This window comes from Hibiscus syriacus, unplaced genomic scaffold (genome assembly GCF_006381635.1).
Source record: "Hibiscus syriacus cultivar Baekdansim isolate YM2019G1 unplaced genomic scaffold, ASM638163v2 tig00112857_pilon, whole genome shotgun sequence".
In the NCBI taxonomy this organism is placed as follows: Eukaryota; Viridiplantae; Streptophyta; class Magnoliopsida; order Malvales; family Malvaceae; genus Hibiscus; species Hibiscus syriacus.
In genome coordinates, this window is record NW_024063412.1 from 171,092 (window position 1) to 188,267 (window position 17,176).

Sequence of the window (17,176 nt, forward strand, 5' to 3'; positions counted from 1 at the left end):
CACTCTTATAATAAGATTTTTCGGTATTCAATCCAGGTTATTGATCAATGAGTAGAACATCCTGTACTTGTATCAAAAATAAAATATCTAAATTTGTCCAAAATGATATTCTTTTATAAATGGAGGGAAAAGTAAAAACTGCAGCAGCCAATTTCTTGCATCCTAAGAACTTGAAAGCAAATGTAGCAAACATAAAATGAACAGTCAAAAGGTATTTGGACCCCCACATACACACTTTCACAACTTACTCTAGTAATAAAATTCGAAAGCTCAAGCCAAGCCAGATCGATATATCGAGTTACGCCGGTTTTTAGAATGATAAAGTGGTAATACACTCATCAAAAAGGTACAATGGAAGTACCAAAACCTAACAACGCTAGGGCATTTAAACCATCAGCTCAACTAGTCAGCTTCAGTAGCCACATTTCTATGATGAGGTAATGATACAAACATAGTAATGTCATACGGGATGTGTTTCAAAACGCACTTCAATCGGTTCTGACTAATTTCTATGATACATATGTGGACAGTTTCCACACCCTTCATGTTACTGCATCACAAGCTAGTCAAAAGTTGAACATCAGCTCATACCTTAAAACCAGCACAAAATCGGAAATTTGATGCAACAAAGCAGCCTCCACTCTAGCTTCATTTCTTGACCTGTCATAGATTCCAATATCTCGAATTAGAAAAAAAAAAATCTTCACTATGAATCTTGTAGTTGATCCAATAGCATAATAAATAAGCCATACAAATTCATCACTCGTAAAACACCTTGCCCCGAGATCCTAAGGTTATATAGTACAAAAACCTAATCTTCATAGTTCATGAACTTGCTTCTTTCCTAGAGGAGCTAAGAGAGCATGAGAGGTATTACAAAAAGAAACTTGGCTCGTTCTACAAATAAATATGCATCTCCAACTTAGAAGGATGCAAACTAAGGGGCAAACTAAGGGGCAAACATTTTCCCAAGAGGCCAAGACCAAAGTTCCTGGAAAACAGTATGTGAGACTTCAAACTTCCAAGCATGAAAATCCGGTAGGTATACTAGCAGATTATTTGCAAGGTCTGGAAAAAAGCCAAGCCAGGCCAGGCTCGAGAGCTCAATCTCCATCCCTTTCTTTTTGGCTACTATCGCCAGATATCTGTTGAACTCTTCAAAGAGAAAAAACACCAACATTCTACCCATAAAGTGGACGAAGTATACACACACATATATACAACTGTGTGTGCTACTTTCTGTATACAGTCCAAGATAGCAGAAAACATGCAAGTTGGGATATAATACCTTAAGCCGAGGGGACTGACGAGCAACCAGTGATAAAAGATCTGGTTTTGCTAGTTCCTTAAGCCGAGGGGAGCGATGAACAACCGATGATAAGATATCTGATTTGACGACTTCCTTGTGATGTTTATTGAATACTCCATCAATAATTTGATTTTCGTTTACCTTTGCTGGAGATTTACTTCCATGGTTGACTTTCTTAAATTGCCTATTTACATCTCGAAGTGGGATTTGGTGCTCATTTTTCTTGGCAGAAGATTCACTTCTATCAGTTGAAACTGATAAAGCTGGATCAGACATAGAGATTGTGGAACAGTCATGAGAACTTGAGGATTGGAGCTGCAATCCTGATGAGTCATAAATGATGGAAGAACTTCATTAAAAACAATTGAGTCCAAACTTATGTTGGAGGAACCACATGGGAAGAATCTAAATAATAGATTTTTAAATTACAAACAAATAACAGAAAAAGGTGTCAACAGATGGAGACATATCCTTCAAACTGAGGAATGCCAAATTTAAGAATCCAGCATGCGGGGTGAAACTTTTCTCTCATGATTTTAACAAAGCCGAATAAGTCAATTGTGTTGTTCAACTCATTAATCAACTCTTTAATGCCATTCAAGTGTAGGTTGCAGTCCAATACTTAAGATCATGGGGAAGAAATAAATATGTTAGAACATATACCATTTTAGAATGTGGCTAACACTGGAGAAGGAAATTACGTACAGGACTAGGCATCATTTGCATGACGAATGGCAAATGAATATTCTTGCTTTGGATTTTTTAAGTTAATATTGTCAAACGTAAATTTCACCCCTGGATAAACAAAGGAGCCAATAAGAAATAGAAGGGAAAGAAAGGGGGCTCAAATTCTCATGCAGGCTCAAATTCTCATGCAACCTATCTCACTTACCATGACCACCTTCTATCTGAAAACCAAGAACCCGATTGTACCCAGGAAATAGCTTCTTGAAATTCTCCATCTCCCTCTCTTTCATGTTCTACCTCCTCTTCAGTTTTTGTCAAAACTATGGATAAAACCAAATAGGGAAAAATAAAGATGCATAGAATAAACAGTAACTGAGAAGAGATCCTTGTGAAACTAAGTTGTGAAAATAATTAATAAATTTACATAGAAATTACTATAACAAAAAGAGGAAATGACAACCCCAAAATTGTTCAGTAAATAGCAGAAAACAGGAAAAATACATACAGTCCAGCAAATTAGGCGCAAAGAATAAGTTTTACTGTGACTCCCTTGCTTGGAGCAGATTTATTGGAGAATATAAGTTGCATGGTGATCCAAAATAACTGCTTAAGCAGACCTCCTGATACCTTAACAATTCCTCACCAACCATAGGCAGTAAAGACTCAAACTACCCACTACATGGCATGAGAAATGGTACTCTTAGATACAGACAGTGCAAGGCGCAGGTACAAACTTCTGTTAAAAGGAAAGGAAAACAAGCGAGTTCAGCAAGGAATGGGGACAGTACAATCGGCATGGAAAAATGTCCAAAGCAACTTATGTTAACTTGCTTCATCAATATCACAATGTATGAATTGCACTATCCATGATATAAGAACTCACCCCAAATAATATTCTCAAATCTCTAGTCACACAACCACCGGAAAAAAATAACAATGACTATGTGCATTACTGGAAGTTCTAAAAATTAAATTTACACTGTCAAAGAAATGCAAAACTATGGTACATCAATAACATAAATGACATCTCATTCGAGTCATTTGAAATTGAACAGTTCTTTTAAATTCTTGCACTCTAGTTTTAATAGCAGGTATTGAGTCCCTCATTGTCATCTGCTTTGCCTCAATACGGGGCTTGGCTATAGAGCAGCATTGTAAAAGAACAGTTACAAACTCGCACAACTTGTTCTTTCCAATTTCATAACAAATTGCTAAAATCCAAACCCAAAAAGTTAAAAAGAAAGTTCAAAATAGAAGGGAGCAATTACCAGCTGAAACCTTGACAAGCTCATCCTCGGCTTCTCTTAAATTGGCTTTCCTTTTTGCGAGTATAGCTGTATAACATAGCATAACAAGAAAATCCCGGAATTCAGTATCAGAACAATAATTTCATACAGATTCAAGTATATGCGTGAACAATAGAGAGTGTAGGAACCCTAGAACTAAAGGACTGGAAGTAAGGTTGCTGACCATGATTTTGGGCAGTATCCAATGCTAGGGTCTCGATGGAATTAAGAGAAGAAGGAAAGGAGGCCGCAAACGAATCTATCTTCTGTTGTTGGATTGAAAACTCTGTCACAGATCCTTCTCAGAGACTCCATTTTCGTCCTTGAAGATTGCTCTGTTTGGCTCTCCATTAAAGAAAGAGAGCGCCTGATTTGAATTGAAAGGGGGACAAGTGAAAGATATTTCAATGAAAAATGCAAGGAATCTTTATGAAGTGGAATTTACATAAATTATCTATTGTTGAATAGTTTATTGTACTAAGGTTTTTATTAATTAATAAATGTGAGATAGTCCACTATCTTAATCTTCTCAAATTATATATATATATATATATAAAAAATAAGAGGAAAGATATGAAATTTAATATTTTTAGAATATGATAATGATTAAATTAATTATTTTTATCACTCTAAAATATACTCATAAAGTGCAGATTCCAAGGTTTAGGAATCTGATCGCCAAAGATAGGGCCTCGCTGTTAAAAGAAATACCACAGGAAGAGCCCCGACTTGCAATTCCGTTCCCTCAAACAGACGGTGCTACCCCCAGCCTCATCTCAATCTCAGTTGCTTCTTTCTTACCAAATTACTTTATTATTTACTAAAAACACAATGCCTGCCCCTTTCTTTTTTTTGTTAAATTCCTTGTATAAAGTTGATTGTAGCTTTAGCTGTCTCGGTCTAGGAGTATAGATTGAGGGCTTGGGGAGCTTTTTGGTAAATGAGATGTATTGGCGATCATTCTTTTCAACAAGATTTTAAAATCAGGGAAGATTCGAAAAAATCTTTATGAGAATATTTAAATTTCTCATAAAGAATTTATTAGTTGGAAAAAATGAATGAAGTGGAAGTGTTTGTCACAAAATTTATAGTTTGAAACAGGTCGTCGATCTAACGACGTTAAAAATAACATTTTATGGGAGGTAACCCATATTTTTAATCGTTTTTAGTTTTGCAATTTTATTTCGACAATTTTATTTTCATCATTTTTTATTTTTATTTTTTATTTTGTAGGTTCTTACCTGAACTTGAACTTGAAGCGAGAAACTGAAAAAACACGATTCCAAGACATGAAAAGATCATGCGGCAACAGACAAAGAATCATTTTGGAAAAAAATGGAAGCAGAATTCTCACTGTTCGAACAGTGCATAATAGATTTAGTTTGAACATTGCAGAAAAATCCAGTGCAAATTTGAAAATAGTGCAGAAAATTTGAACTGTGTAAAAAAACATATTCGAACTGTGCAGAAAAAATAGTTTTGGTTCGAACAAACACAATAGTGAAATTTTGGTTTGAACAGTAAAAAAAGAGAGGAGAAAAGAAAAACAATTCAAGCCTTCATCATGCGATTTCTTGTTTTCTTTTCTTTGATTCTACTTCCTTTAGATTAAAATTGTGGAATAATATTTTCTTTGTCTTGAATTTTGTTTTGCAAAAAATTTCAATATCTTTTGGTGGCTTTTCAATCGGACATTCTGCTCTACAAAAAGTTTGTCACGTAAAACAAAGTCGTAACTGAATCAGGGAGTATTCTTTTTCCCTCCTTTACATTTCAATTTTGATTTACGTTTTGGCACAAAACGTTTTAAGTGAGTGGGGATGATAGCATGCTAGATTTTTCCTCACTTGTTGCATGCTTGAAATTGGGTAATTTTGATATTGATATGCTCGATCGATTGGTTGTTTATTCTCTTGGATTGTTGATTAATTTAATTGTTTTCCTATTAACTTTAATTTTGCTTTGAATTGACGAAGGATGCATGAAAGTGTGTTGATTTAGCAAGTAAATTTCATTAAATTTTTGGCATTCTATGGTTTATTGGTCGAGTTGATGCATTTTGTAACATCTCAAACTACGGGTTAGTGACTAAATTGTAAAAAAAAATCAGAATTTGGTGATTAAAATAAAATAGTTGAATAGTTCAAGAATTATTTGGAGATATTTTATGAATTATTATTAGTAATTATTAAATGAAGTGAAGGGCAAAACGATCATTTGACTTAGAAATTAATTAAAATGGGATATGATAAGGATATAAGGATAAGATTAAGGAGATATCTCTCCAAAAAGTTCTTTCTTCTTATTCTTCTTCTTCTTCTTTGTGTAACCGTGAACCCCTAAGGCAACTTGTTAGCTGATTATTTGTTAATTTTAAGTATGAGTTTTGATCCTTAGGTAATACTTAAGCTTAAGGAAAGCTTAAGTTGTCTTAAAATCAAAAGATGAAGAAATTATGAAAGATTAAAGAGAGGAGGTTTTTAAAGGAATTTTTGTAAAAGAGTTAATAAAGGAGCTTTGAGATGGAATTTGACTTGTCATAGGTGTGAATAAGAAGTTATAAGTGTTAGAAATAAGTTTGGATTATATGGAAAATTTAGTAAGATTCTTAGTGTTAAGAATATGAATGATATATGGGAGATAATAAAGTGTTGGAATGATAAACGTTAGTTAAAATTGTTGTAGTTGAGTTTAGTGGTATGAAAGGAGTTTTATATGAGGAAATTTAGTGAAAAATTGATGAATTTTCGGGTGAAAAAGTCTTTTCTGGGCAGGGTGTATCAGTACACTATGAATGGGTACCGATGCACTAAGACCAAATTTTGAAGAACAGCTTTAAAGTGCATCGATATATTCAGGGGTGTATCGATACACAAAGGCAGACATCAATGCATGAAAATTTTGAAGCTATTTTGGGTACCGATGCACCTATAGTGCATCGATACCCACTAAAGGAAAAAGTGAATATGGGTCTATTAAATTCGTTTAAGTTAATAGCATCGAAGTATAAGGTTTAGGCTTCTGATAATTGTCTTGAAAATTATATTTATGTAGATACAGAGCCTAAACGAGTTCAGAAACAATTGCCAAGTGGGATTGATCGAGGGAAAGACAAGGATATAAGTGAGTGCAATTTAATTTGTACTTATATTATCGAACAAACATTGGCTTACGATTAGTCAGTGATGGAGTTACTATGGTAAGAAGTGACTCCTAAAATTTTATTTGATTTACAATGCATGCATAAGTCATATGTGTTTACATGATTCGATAAATGATATATGATTTATATAATATGTGATAGAAGAAAAGACATAGGTGATTACAAGAGAAATGACATGAATACATGAACATAAGAAGTATGAGAATAATTCCCATGTTATATGATATGAAAGCTAAGGGTATAGTTGGCATGCCAAGAGTCGAGGGTTCTACGTGGTTCTTCGGGACATATATGTTATAAGTAGTCATTCGGGACAAATTTCACATGCCCCTAGTGGGACCCTATACGAGCTGTGGTGATAGCATAAGTGCATAACCTCAATGTACTCACGTACCTTAAAGTTCTCAGTAATGTACATGGGCTTACAAAAGGTATCAAAAGTGTTTACATTATTACATGTTATCATGCTATTATCATTTACACTGAATTATCTGTGACATGATAGAATAATTAGATTACATGTTCATATGTATATGAAATGCATCATTATTATATTTTATGCCTCACTAAGTCTATGACTTAGTGTGTAAGTGATTTATACGTAGGTACTGAGAAGCAATGTAACATCCCAAAAGTCGGGTCAATGACCAAAATAGAATTTTTTGTAATTTAGTGACCAATTTCAGAAAAGAATGAAAGTTTAAGGATTTAAATGAAAAGTATTGATGTTGGATTTAATAATAAAGTTTGAAAGTAATAAGGGTATTATGGTCATTTTTCAGGAAAGATTTTTATTTCCCTTTATAAAAGGTAATAAGGATGTGGGAATAGGGTGTTCAAAATTCGGTTTTAACCGAATTAACCGACCGAACCGAATTAGTTCGGTTAATTCGATCAACCACCGAATTAATTCGGTTGGGGAACGGTTAAGGATTTTTTTGGAATTCGGTTAACGGTTAATTCGGTTCGAAATCGGTTAATTAACCGAATTAACTGAATTAACCTTTAAATATAATTATATTAAGATGCACAATCCATTTAAAACCCAAATCAATATTAATTAATTAAAATAATATCAAAACTAAATGCAAAATGTTTGAATCAAATTAATTAGATATTATTTATAATTAGATATTATTTAAATTAATTGTAAATTATTTTTTTAATTAAAAAAATATTAAATTCTAAAATTCTAAAAAATTTCGGTTAATTCGAAAATTAACCGAATTAACCGAAATTTATTCGGTTCGGTTAATATTTTCGAAAAAAAGTTCGGTTTGGTTAACGGTTAAAGAAAAAAAGTTCGGTTAATTCGAAAATGGTAGTTCGGTCGGTTCGGCCACCGAATTAACCGAATGAACACCCCTACGTGGGAAGGAGATAATTTCTCCAGAGCATTCTTCAGTCTTCTTCTTCCTCCTTTCCACCGTGAAGCCTGGTATAAGGTAAGTGGGTCTTCAGTTGGTTAATTCTTTCGTTTTAAAGCTTGTTTTGATTCTTGGGATATTAAGAAAAATTAAGAAAAGCTTTAGGTGGCTTAAAACTCAAAGATTAACAAGTTATGAGAAATTAAGAAAAATGATTTTTAAAGTGAATTTTTGAAATAGAAGGAGTTAATAGATTTTGAAGTTGAATTTGACTTGTCATGTAATACCCCAACCCGTACCCGACCCAAATACGAGTCTGATGTGTCATATTGACTTTTCAAACCTCGACTCTTGACAAAATTCAAAGAAAATTTAAAACTTTCATTAAAATAACAACGTTTTATTTATATAAACTGACCACAATAACCAAAATCGATCAGAGCATATTTAACTCAATCATTTAGTACATGCTAACTATAATCAAATTAACCAAACACCTTTAAATTATCTATTTTCTGATCTGAAATTTTGTAAGGGAGTTGCTAACATGTCTTGCTCTTCTTCGCTTCTCTTCTCGCTTCTTTAACCTACGTGTGAAACAATCACACGCTAAGTCGATGACTTAGTGAGGCATAAACAAACTGAATATAGCATATCATAACTAATTCTTATTATGCACATTTCATGTAATCATGATAAACCATAAAATACATCCAAACATAAATAAATATATATATATATATATTATTTATTTATTTATTTCGTTTTGTATATCATATACATTCATATCATTATATAATTCTAGTACATATTTCCTATCACAAAGCATATAAAGCGTATGTAATAAATTTCTCCTTATCTCATTAATAGTCTTATTTTAGTTTTAACACCCCCAACCCGTACCCGACTCGGATACGAGTCCGAGGTGTCACATTGACCAGTCAAAGTATATACTTTTATAAAAATCATAGAAAATTTAAAACTTTTATTCTATAAAGAAATTCTTTTACATAAACATATTTAAAACACAGACTCCATCAGAGCGTACATATATATATCATAACTCAGTTACATGCCAACATACTAAATTATATGACAATACATACTTTACAAAATATTTCTGATCTGAACTTTGCGAAGAGATATGCTGCTTTACGAATCCGAAGCATGATCTTCTGACTTTTCACACATACGTGTAAAACACTTACACGCTAAGTCATAAACTTAGTGAGACATATAAATACATATGTAAATTATCAAATGCATGTACATATCATGTAATACAACGTCATACTAGTATACCTACTTTTTCATGTAACAATTACATACACACATGCATGTCACCATTTATATTTTCTCATACTCTTATATGATTATCCTTTCTATCTCTTATCTCTTGTTCATATGATCTCTTATTTTCATATTCTATATCTTATAACATGTTCTTATATCATCATATGAGTCATTGATATTCATTCATATATATATATATATATATATACCTTGACATATATTCATGTACATCTCATAACAAATGCCCTAACCCATAACATACATTCTTTCCTGTAACATATACACACATTCACATATATCATCATATAAAACATGTAACACATTTCTCATTGCAACTCACATTTTATCGTTATCTTTTTGGTTAGCCCATGCACACTACTGAGAACTTAAGGTATGTGAGTATATAGAGGTTGTGCACTATGTTGTCACCGCAACTCGTATAAATCCCACTAGGGGTGCGTAGAATTTGTCCCGAAGGACCACATATAACACATATGTCCCGAAGGACCAAATATAACATATATATCCCGAAGGACCACTATGTCCCGAAGGACCGCGTAGACCCTCGACTCTTGGCATGCCAACTATATCTATAGCTCTCATAACACATGACATGGGCATTATCTTTTACCTCATTACACATTCACATATTCATATCACATAGTTCTTTATCACATTTCATATGATCACATAGTCACGTAGTTTACTTTCACGTAGCATTTTCCATGAAATTCACATTATTCATCTGTTTCAAACATGGTCACATCACATATACCTTTTTCTCATATGCATATAATATATTATTTCTTATCTTTTAACTTATATTACATATACATGTAATCTTATGTCTTATTATCAATATCTCATAGATAACTATTATACAACACATGTATTCATGTCATTCATTTCATATATATATTACATATCATATATCTCATGATCACATGACCTATTATCATAATACATGCATTTACATAGTTCACACATAAAAATGCATTCAATAAATAAACATGTGCATTTACACATATACCATATCACCAAATGTTTATGCTTTAGTACTTATATCATATAATATCGGAATTGGACTCGTCGCAAGTCTTAATTCCTTAACATAACGTACACTTACTATCATGTACTCACCTGGTCTCAATGAACACTCTTAAGCTCTTGTTTTCTTTGCGTATCTTACTCTGTCGACCTATCCGAACTTTGCTTTTGATCGATGTCTACACAATCATATATTTATACTATCAGTATCCCATTGATATACTATAATCTATAATTTCTTAGATTGAAAGAAAGATTTATTCCATTTCCCATTGAAGTGCATCGGTGCATTCTACAGTGCATCGATGCATTCTTTAACAAGTGCATCGATGCACTACCATGCATCGATACACAATTTACATTCGATGTTTCCATTTTAAGGCCAACTGTACTCGATGTTTATTTATTTGAGAGTGCATCGATGCACATTGTAGGTGCATCGATGCACACAACCCAGAAATTACATTTTGAGCCCGAAAATATCTTGTTTAACCCCAAATTCTACTTATTAATCCCTCCTTATACCTTAAAACTTATCCATACATATTTAAACCTTCTTATAATACTATAACACTTCACCATATCTTATAATTCACCATAATTCTTGAATCAAAGAATTTCATCAAATTTTCCATATGTTTTAAATTCAATTCTATCAGCTCTAACTTCTTAATTAATCATTTGACAAGTCAAATCCATCCTTAAAACTTCAAAAACCTCTTTAAATCAAGAATTCATTTCTCAATCCTTAATCAATTTTCCTTTAAAATTTTCTCTGCTTAATGTTTTAAGCTTATATAAGCTTACCTTAAGCTTATATAATACCCAAATACTCCATCCCAACTTATAAATTCAAGAAATTAATCAACTGAAGCAAACTTACCTTATAGACTTGAGTTTGAACCCACGAGAAGAAGAAAGCAAGAAGAAGAAAGAAAGCTTACAGATATCTCTATTCCCACGTGTTATCTCCTTAAATAAGGGAGATAAAATATCTTTCAAACTAAATTACCATAATACCATTATAATCCTTTCATATTTACTATTTAATCCCTAAACTTTTCAATTTTCCTAAATTGATCCCCAAATGTCAAAAATTTTCATTTTAGTTACTAACCCAAATTTGGGATGTTACAAATCTCCCCTCCTTTAAAGAAAATTCGTCCTCGAATTTTCCGTATACCCATTGATAAGAACATATCTGCTAATGTTCTCATGTTGCTCCCTCAACTTTAATTCTTACGCAATTGAAATTAATGATTTGCCTTCACTTTCCAAATAACTCAATCCATTTCGATCAATCTTTATCATATTTGATAATTTAAACTCAATCCTTTTCATTCTTTATTCATTCAGAATCAAAATCTCCTTATACACAGATCATATATTTCATTTCATGTTCACATATTCTTTTTCCTATCACTTATACTCATCTCTGATTACCGATCTTTATCACATATTCCTCAGTGATATCTTACTCAACTTTTTGAACTCATACTCTCACTCAACTTTTCGAACTCATACTCTTACTCATACACAGTACTACTCCCTTGTTCCAAACTTAAACGTTATAACTTCCTTTAACTTATAAACTGATCGTCGATATACTCATTCTTAAATTTTTGTATTACTCTGTAATTTCCCCTTAAACATACGAATCCTTGCCTCTTTCACTATATCACATAATATTGTTAGACAATGCTAACTCTTACCATTTGAAATGCAATCTCTAATCATATCCATACTGATACCATTTATCTTATAAGCTGATCACTAATTCACTTATTCTTGAACTTTTCTACAAATTCTAATTGCATCATTAGATCTTTTAACTTTCTTATGGTGACACTTGTTCACCATATTCTATCTTATTCGTGTAATAACAAAAACTATTACATATTACTTTTCCGGTTCAAAATAGTAAAGACCTTCTATCACTATTCAGATATGATTTAAATTTTTTGAAATCAACATTTGACCTTACAAGGCACTTCTTGAGGTGTCCGCTCTTCATCCTGCCTGGCCAGGGCAGGTGAATAGCTACAACAATCAAGAATATCACCTTTCATTTTATTTCGGAATTATCATAATCATACTTCTATTATAACTTAGTAATCTAATTCTATTAGTAAGACAACACACTCCTTATACTATCAGATCAGAAATTTTCACTTTATGTTGGCATGTACACATTTTTAAAACTCATTTGACTTCAGTTTAAGCCTAGAATCGCCTAAACCTTAGCTTTGATACCATTAAATGTAACACCCCCAACCCCTACCCGACTCGGATACGAGTCCGAGGTGTCACATTGACCAGTCAAAGTATATACTTTTATAAAAATCATAGAAAATTTAAAACTTTTATTCTATAAAGAAATTCTTTTACATAAACATATTTAAAACCTTATCAGACTCCATCAGAGCGTACATATATATATCATGACTTAGTTACATGCCAACATACTAAATTATATAACAAGACATACTTTACAAAATATTTCTGATATGAACTTTGCGCAAAGGTATGCTGCTTTACGAATCCGAAGCATGATCTTCTGACTTTTCACACCTACGTATAAAACACTTACACGCTAAGTCATAGACTTAGTGAGACATATAAATACATATGTAAATTATCAAATGCATGTACATATCATCATGTAATACAACATCATACTGGTATACCTACTTTTTCATGTAACAATTATATACACACATGCATGTCACCATTTATATTTTCTCATACTCTTATATGATTATCCTTTCTATCTATTATCTCTTGTTCATATAACATGTTCTTACATCATCATATGAGTCCTTGATATTCATTCATATATATATATACCTTAACATATATTCATGTACATCTCATAACAAATGCCCTAACCCATAACACACATTCTTTCCTGTAACATATACACACATTCACATATATCATCATATAAAACATGTAACACATTTCTCATTGCAACTCGCATTTTATCGTTATCTTTTTTGTTAGCCCATGCACACTACTGAGAACTTAAGGTATGTGAGTACATAGAGGTTGTGCGCTATGCTGTCACCACAGCTCGTATAAATCCCACTAGGGGCGCGTAGAATTTATCCCGAAGGACCACGTAGATGTCCTGAAGGACCACATATAACACATATATCCCGAAGGAATGACCACATAGACCCTCGATTCTTGGCATGCCAACTATACCTATAGCTCTCATAACACATGACATGGACATTATCTTTTACCTCATTACACATTCACATATTCATATCACATAGTTCTTTATCACATTTCATATAATCACATAGTTACGTAGTTTACTTTCACGTAGTATTTTCCATGAAATTCACATTATTCATCTGTTTCAAACATGGTCACATCACATATACCTTTTTCTCATATGCATATGACATATTATTTCTTATCTTTTAACTTATATTACATATACATGTAATCTTATGTCTTATTATCAATATCTCATAGATCACTATTATACAACACATGTATTCATGCCATATATATATATATATATAAACATATCATATATCTCATGATCACATGACCTATTATCATAATACATGTATTTACATAGTTCACACATAAAAATGCATTCAACAATTAAACATGTGCATTTACTCATATACCATATCACCAAATGTTTATGCTTTAGTACTTATATCATATAATATCGGAATTGGACTCGTCGCAAGTCTTAATTCCTTAACATAACGTACACTTACTATCATGTACTCACATAGTCTCAATTAAAACTCTTAAGCTCTTTTTTTCTTTGCGTATCTTACTCTGTCGAGCTATCCGAACTTTGCTTTCGATCAATGTCTACACAATCATATATTTATACTATCAGTATCCCATTGACATACTATAATCTATAATTTCTTAGATTGAAAAAAAGATTTATTTCATTTCCCATTGAAGTGCGTCGGTGCATTCTACAGTGCATCGATGCATTCTTTAACAAGTGTATCGATGCACTACCATACATCGATATATAATTTACATTCGATGTTTCCATTTTAAGGCTAACTGTACTCGATGTTTATTTATTTGAGAGTGCATCGATGCACATTGAAGATGCATCGATGCACACAACCCAGAAATTACATTTTGAGCCCGAAAATGTCTTGTTTAACCCCAAATTCTACTTATCAATCCCTCCTTATACCTTAAAACTTATCCATACATATTTAAACCTTCTTATAATACTATAACACTTCACCATATCTTATAATTCACCATAATTCTTGAATCAAATAATTTCATCTAATTTTCCATATGTTTTAAATTCAATTCTATCACCTCTAACTTCTTAATTAATCCTTTGACAAGTCAAATCCATCCTTAGAACTTCAAAAACCTCTTTAAATCAAGAATTCATTTCTCAACCCTTAATCAAATTTCCTTTCAAATTTTCTCTGCTTAATGTTTTAAGCTTATATAAGCTTACCTTAAGCTTATATAATACCCAAATACTCCATCTCAACTTATAAATTCAAGAAATTAATCAACTGAAGCAAACTTACCTTATAGACTTGAGCTTGAACCCACGAGAAGAAAGCAAGAAGAAGAAAGAAAGCTTCCAGATATCTCTATTCCCATGTGTTATCTCCTTAAATAAGGGAGAAAAAATATCTTTCAAACTAAATTACCATAATACCCTTATAATCCTTTCATATTTACTATTTAATCCAATATTGAAATATCCTTATTAAATCCCTAAACTTTTTAATTTTCCTAAATTAATCCCCAAATTTCAAAAATTCTCATTTTAGTCACTAACCCAGATTTGGGATGTTACATTAGTTCTTTATCTTTTAGTCATATGTTCTTGTACTTATTCTTCTTAACCAAGCTATATACACCTATTAATCATATCACATATATCATTTCACCTCATAAAGATTACAATCAAAGCACACAATATCATACAAGGTTCTTTTATAACATCTTCTTTATTAGCTCATGTACACATGTGAGAACTATAGATATGTGAGTCTATAGAGGTTGTGCACTAATGCTGTCACCACAGCTCGTATAAATACACCGAAGTGCAGTGTAGATATGCACCGAAGTGTCATATAAGATGTCTCTAAGGACCACATAGAAAATTCCTTAAGAATCATATACATATGCTAAGGACCAAATATGTGTCTCAGAGACCTCATACATGTTCCAAATAATACATATATGTCCCGAAGGACCGCGTAAACCCTCGACTCTTGGCATGTCAATTATACCCCTAGCTCTCATGACACATATCATGGGCATTATCTTTTATATCCTTTTTCATAATCATGTAAACATATTACATATTCATATAAACTCGTAGCTTCATTCACATATACATGTAATCACGTAGTTCATGTAAATTCTCATATCATGTCGTATTCATTGTATCACATGTCATAAAACACTTCTCTTGTGTTCCTATAAACAAGTCATATCCTATGACTTATATCTTTTCGTATAATTTATGCTTTGATCTCTTATATTCACTTGATTCAATATCATTTAACTTATTTCACTTTCTCATATCACATATACTTTCTCTTTCATATATCTAATGTCATGTATCATATCTTGTAATCGTATAAACAAGTCTATTTAATATAATTTACAATATAATGCCCTATATTTATATCATATAATGATTTAGCCTAAGTCATCCTTTATAAAATTATAATACATGTTCAAATAATCTCATTCTATCCTATAAATACTTTCTACTTATCTTATCTCACTTCCCCTTTTTCTTATATAATTCATAAACCATAGGTTTCTTTAACTATATAAATCTTCCCTATATAACTTATGCATCCTTATTTATGCATATGCCCTTGAATTTATACTATCATCATAGAGTCTTCTAACCTTTCTCTTGTAATCACCAATATGACTTATACTTGATTATTTTATGCTCACTCGTTCATTACATTACTTATGTCTCTATCATATAATTTATTTCATGTTATTCAATTATTACATTTTAGTGTTTTACACAAATCCTATAGCATATGCAAAGCATATCAATATTTTTAGTTATGCATCCATACAATTAATGTAAAACATATAATCACATATAACACATATAATAATAATAAACACATAATCTTATTCGTGACTTCATGCATATTATTCTAGGAAATAGACTCATCGCAAGTCCTATTTCCATTAATCAATATGTGTCCCTATTATGCACTCACCTGACCTCACTAGTCAATATCGATCTGCTATCTTTTCCTTGATCGATCTTACTTGCCAAGTTTCGGAACTTGCTTAAGCTTTGTATCAATATAGTAATTCATTGATATTTATCAGTATACTAATTAATATTTTCTAACTATCATTCCTTGGGCTAAAAAAAGTCATTTTCATCTTTTAATGAAGGTATGCATCGATGCACCACACCCTGCATCGATGCATAAATCCTATTCGATGTTTACATTTAAGGGGGTGCATCGATGCTCTCCTTATGCATCGATGCATTGATGGCATTCGATGTTTGCATTTTAAAAGAATGCATCGATGCACTTCAGGTGCATCAATACACCTTGAACAATTTCTGGGATTTACCCTTGATGTATCGGTGCACATTGAATGTGCATCAATGCACATAGCCCAGAATTCCAATTTATACCCGAAAAACCACTTTTTCAGCTTAATTACTTCATATATCATCCACTTTCTTATTCTTAACTTACATATACATGTTTAAACTCATTTATATTCATTTATCTCGTCTTTAACCTTAATATCCTCTCATCTTCATTATCTTCAAAAATCATACCAAATTATTAACATGTTTTAAAACTCATTCTATCACTTCACATCTCTTAATTTAACCCTTGACAAGTCAAATTCAACTTCAAAATTTATTAACTCCTTCTATTTCAAAAATTTACTTAAAAACTCATTTTCTTTAATCTCTTCTATATCTTTCATCTTGTTGTTTTAGAATAAATTAAGCTTTCCTTAAGCTTCATTATCCTCTAATGATCAT

At 31.9% G+C, this 17,176-nt stretch overlaps 1 protein-coding gene and 1 pseudogene across 3 annotated transcripts; both read right to left on the reverse strand.

The window, feature by feature from the left end:
* Positions 1-431: 431 nt before the first annotated feature.
* On the reverse strand, positions 432-1,823 carry LOC120184104. Of its 3 annotated transcripts, none has more exons than XM_039188659.1 (2): positions 1,289-1,823; positions 432-562 (listed from the first exon to the last, which is right to left on the reverse strand). In XM_039188659.1, exons 1-2 carry the CDS (start codon positions 1,583-1,585, stop codon positions 548-550), a joined length of 312 nt encoding a protein of 103 aa, XP_039044590.1. In that variant the 5' UTR covers positions 1,586-1,823; the 3' UTR covers positions 432-547. The 3 variants fall into 3 exon arrangements, with proteins under 3 accessions (XP_039044590.1, XP_039044591.1, XP_039044589.1); XM_039188660.1 differs by having other exon boundaries at positions 442-660; XM_039188658.1 differs by lacking the exon at positions 432-562 and adding an exon at positions 977-1,155.
* On the reverse strand, positions 1,761-3,681 carry LOC120184151 (annotated as a pseudogene).
* Between the last annotated feature and the right edge of the window lie 13,495 nt (positions 3,682-17,176).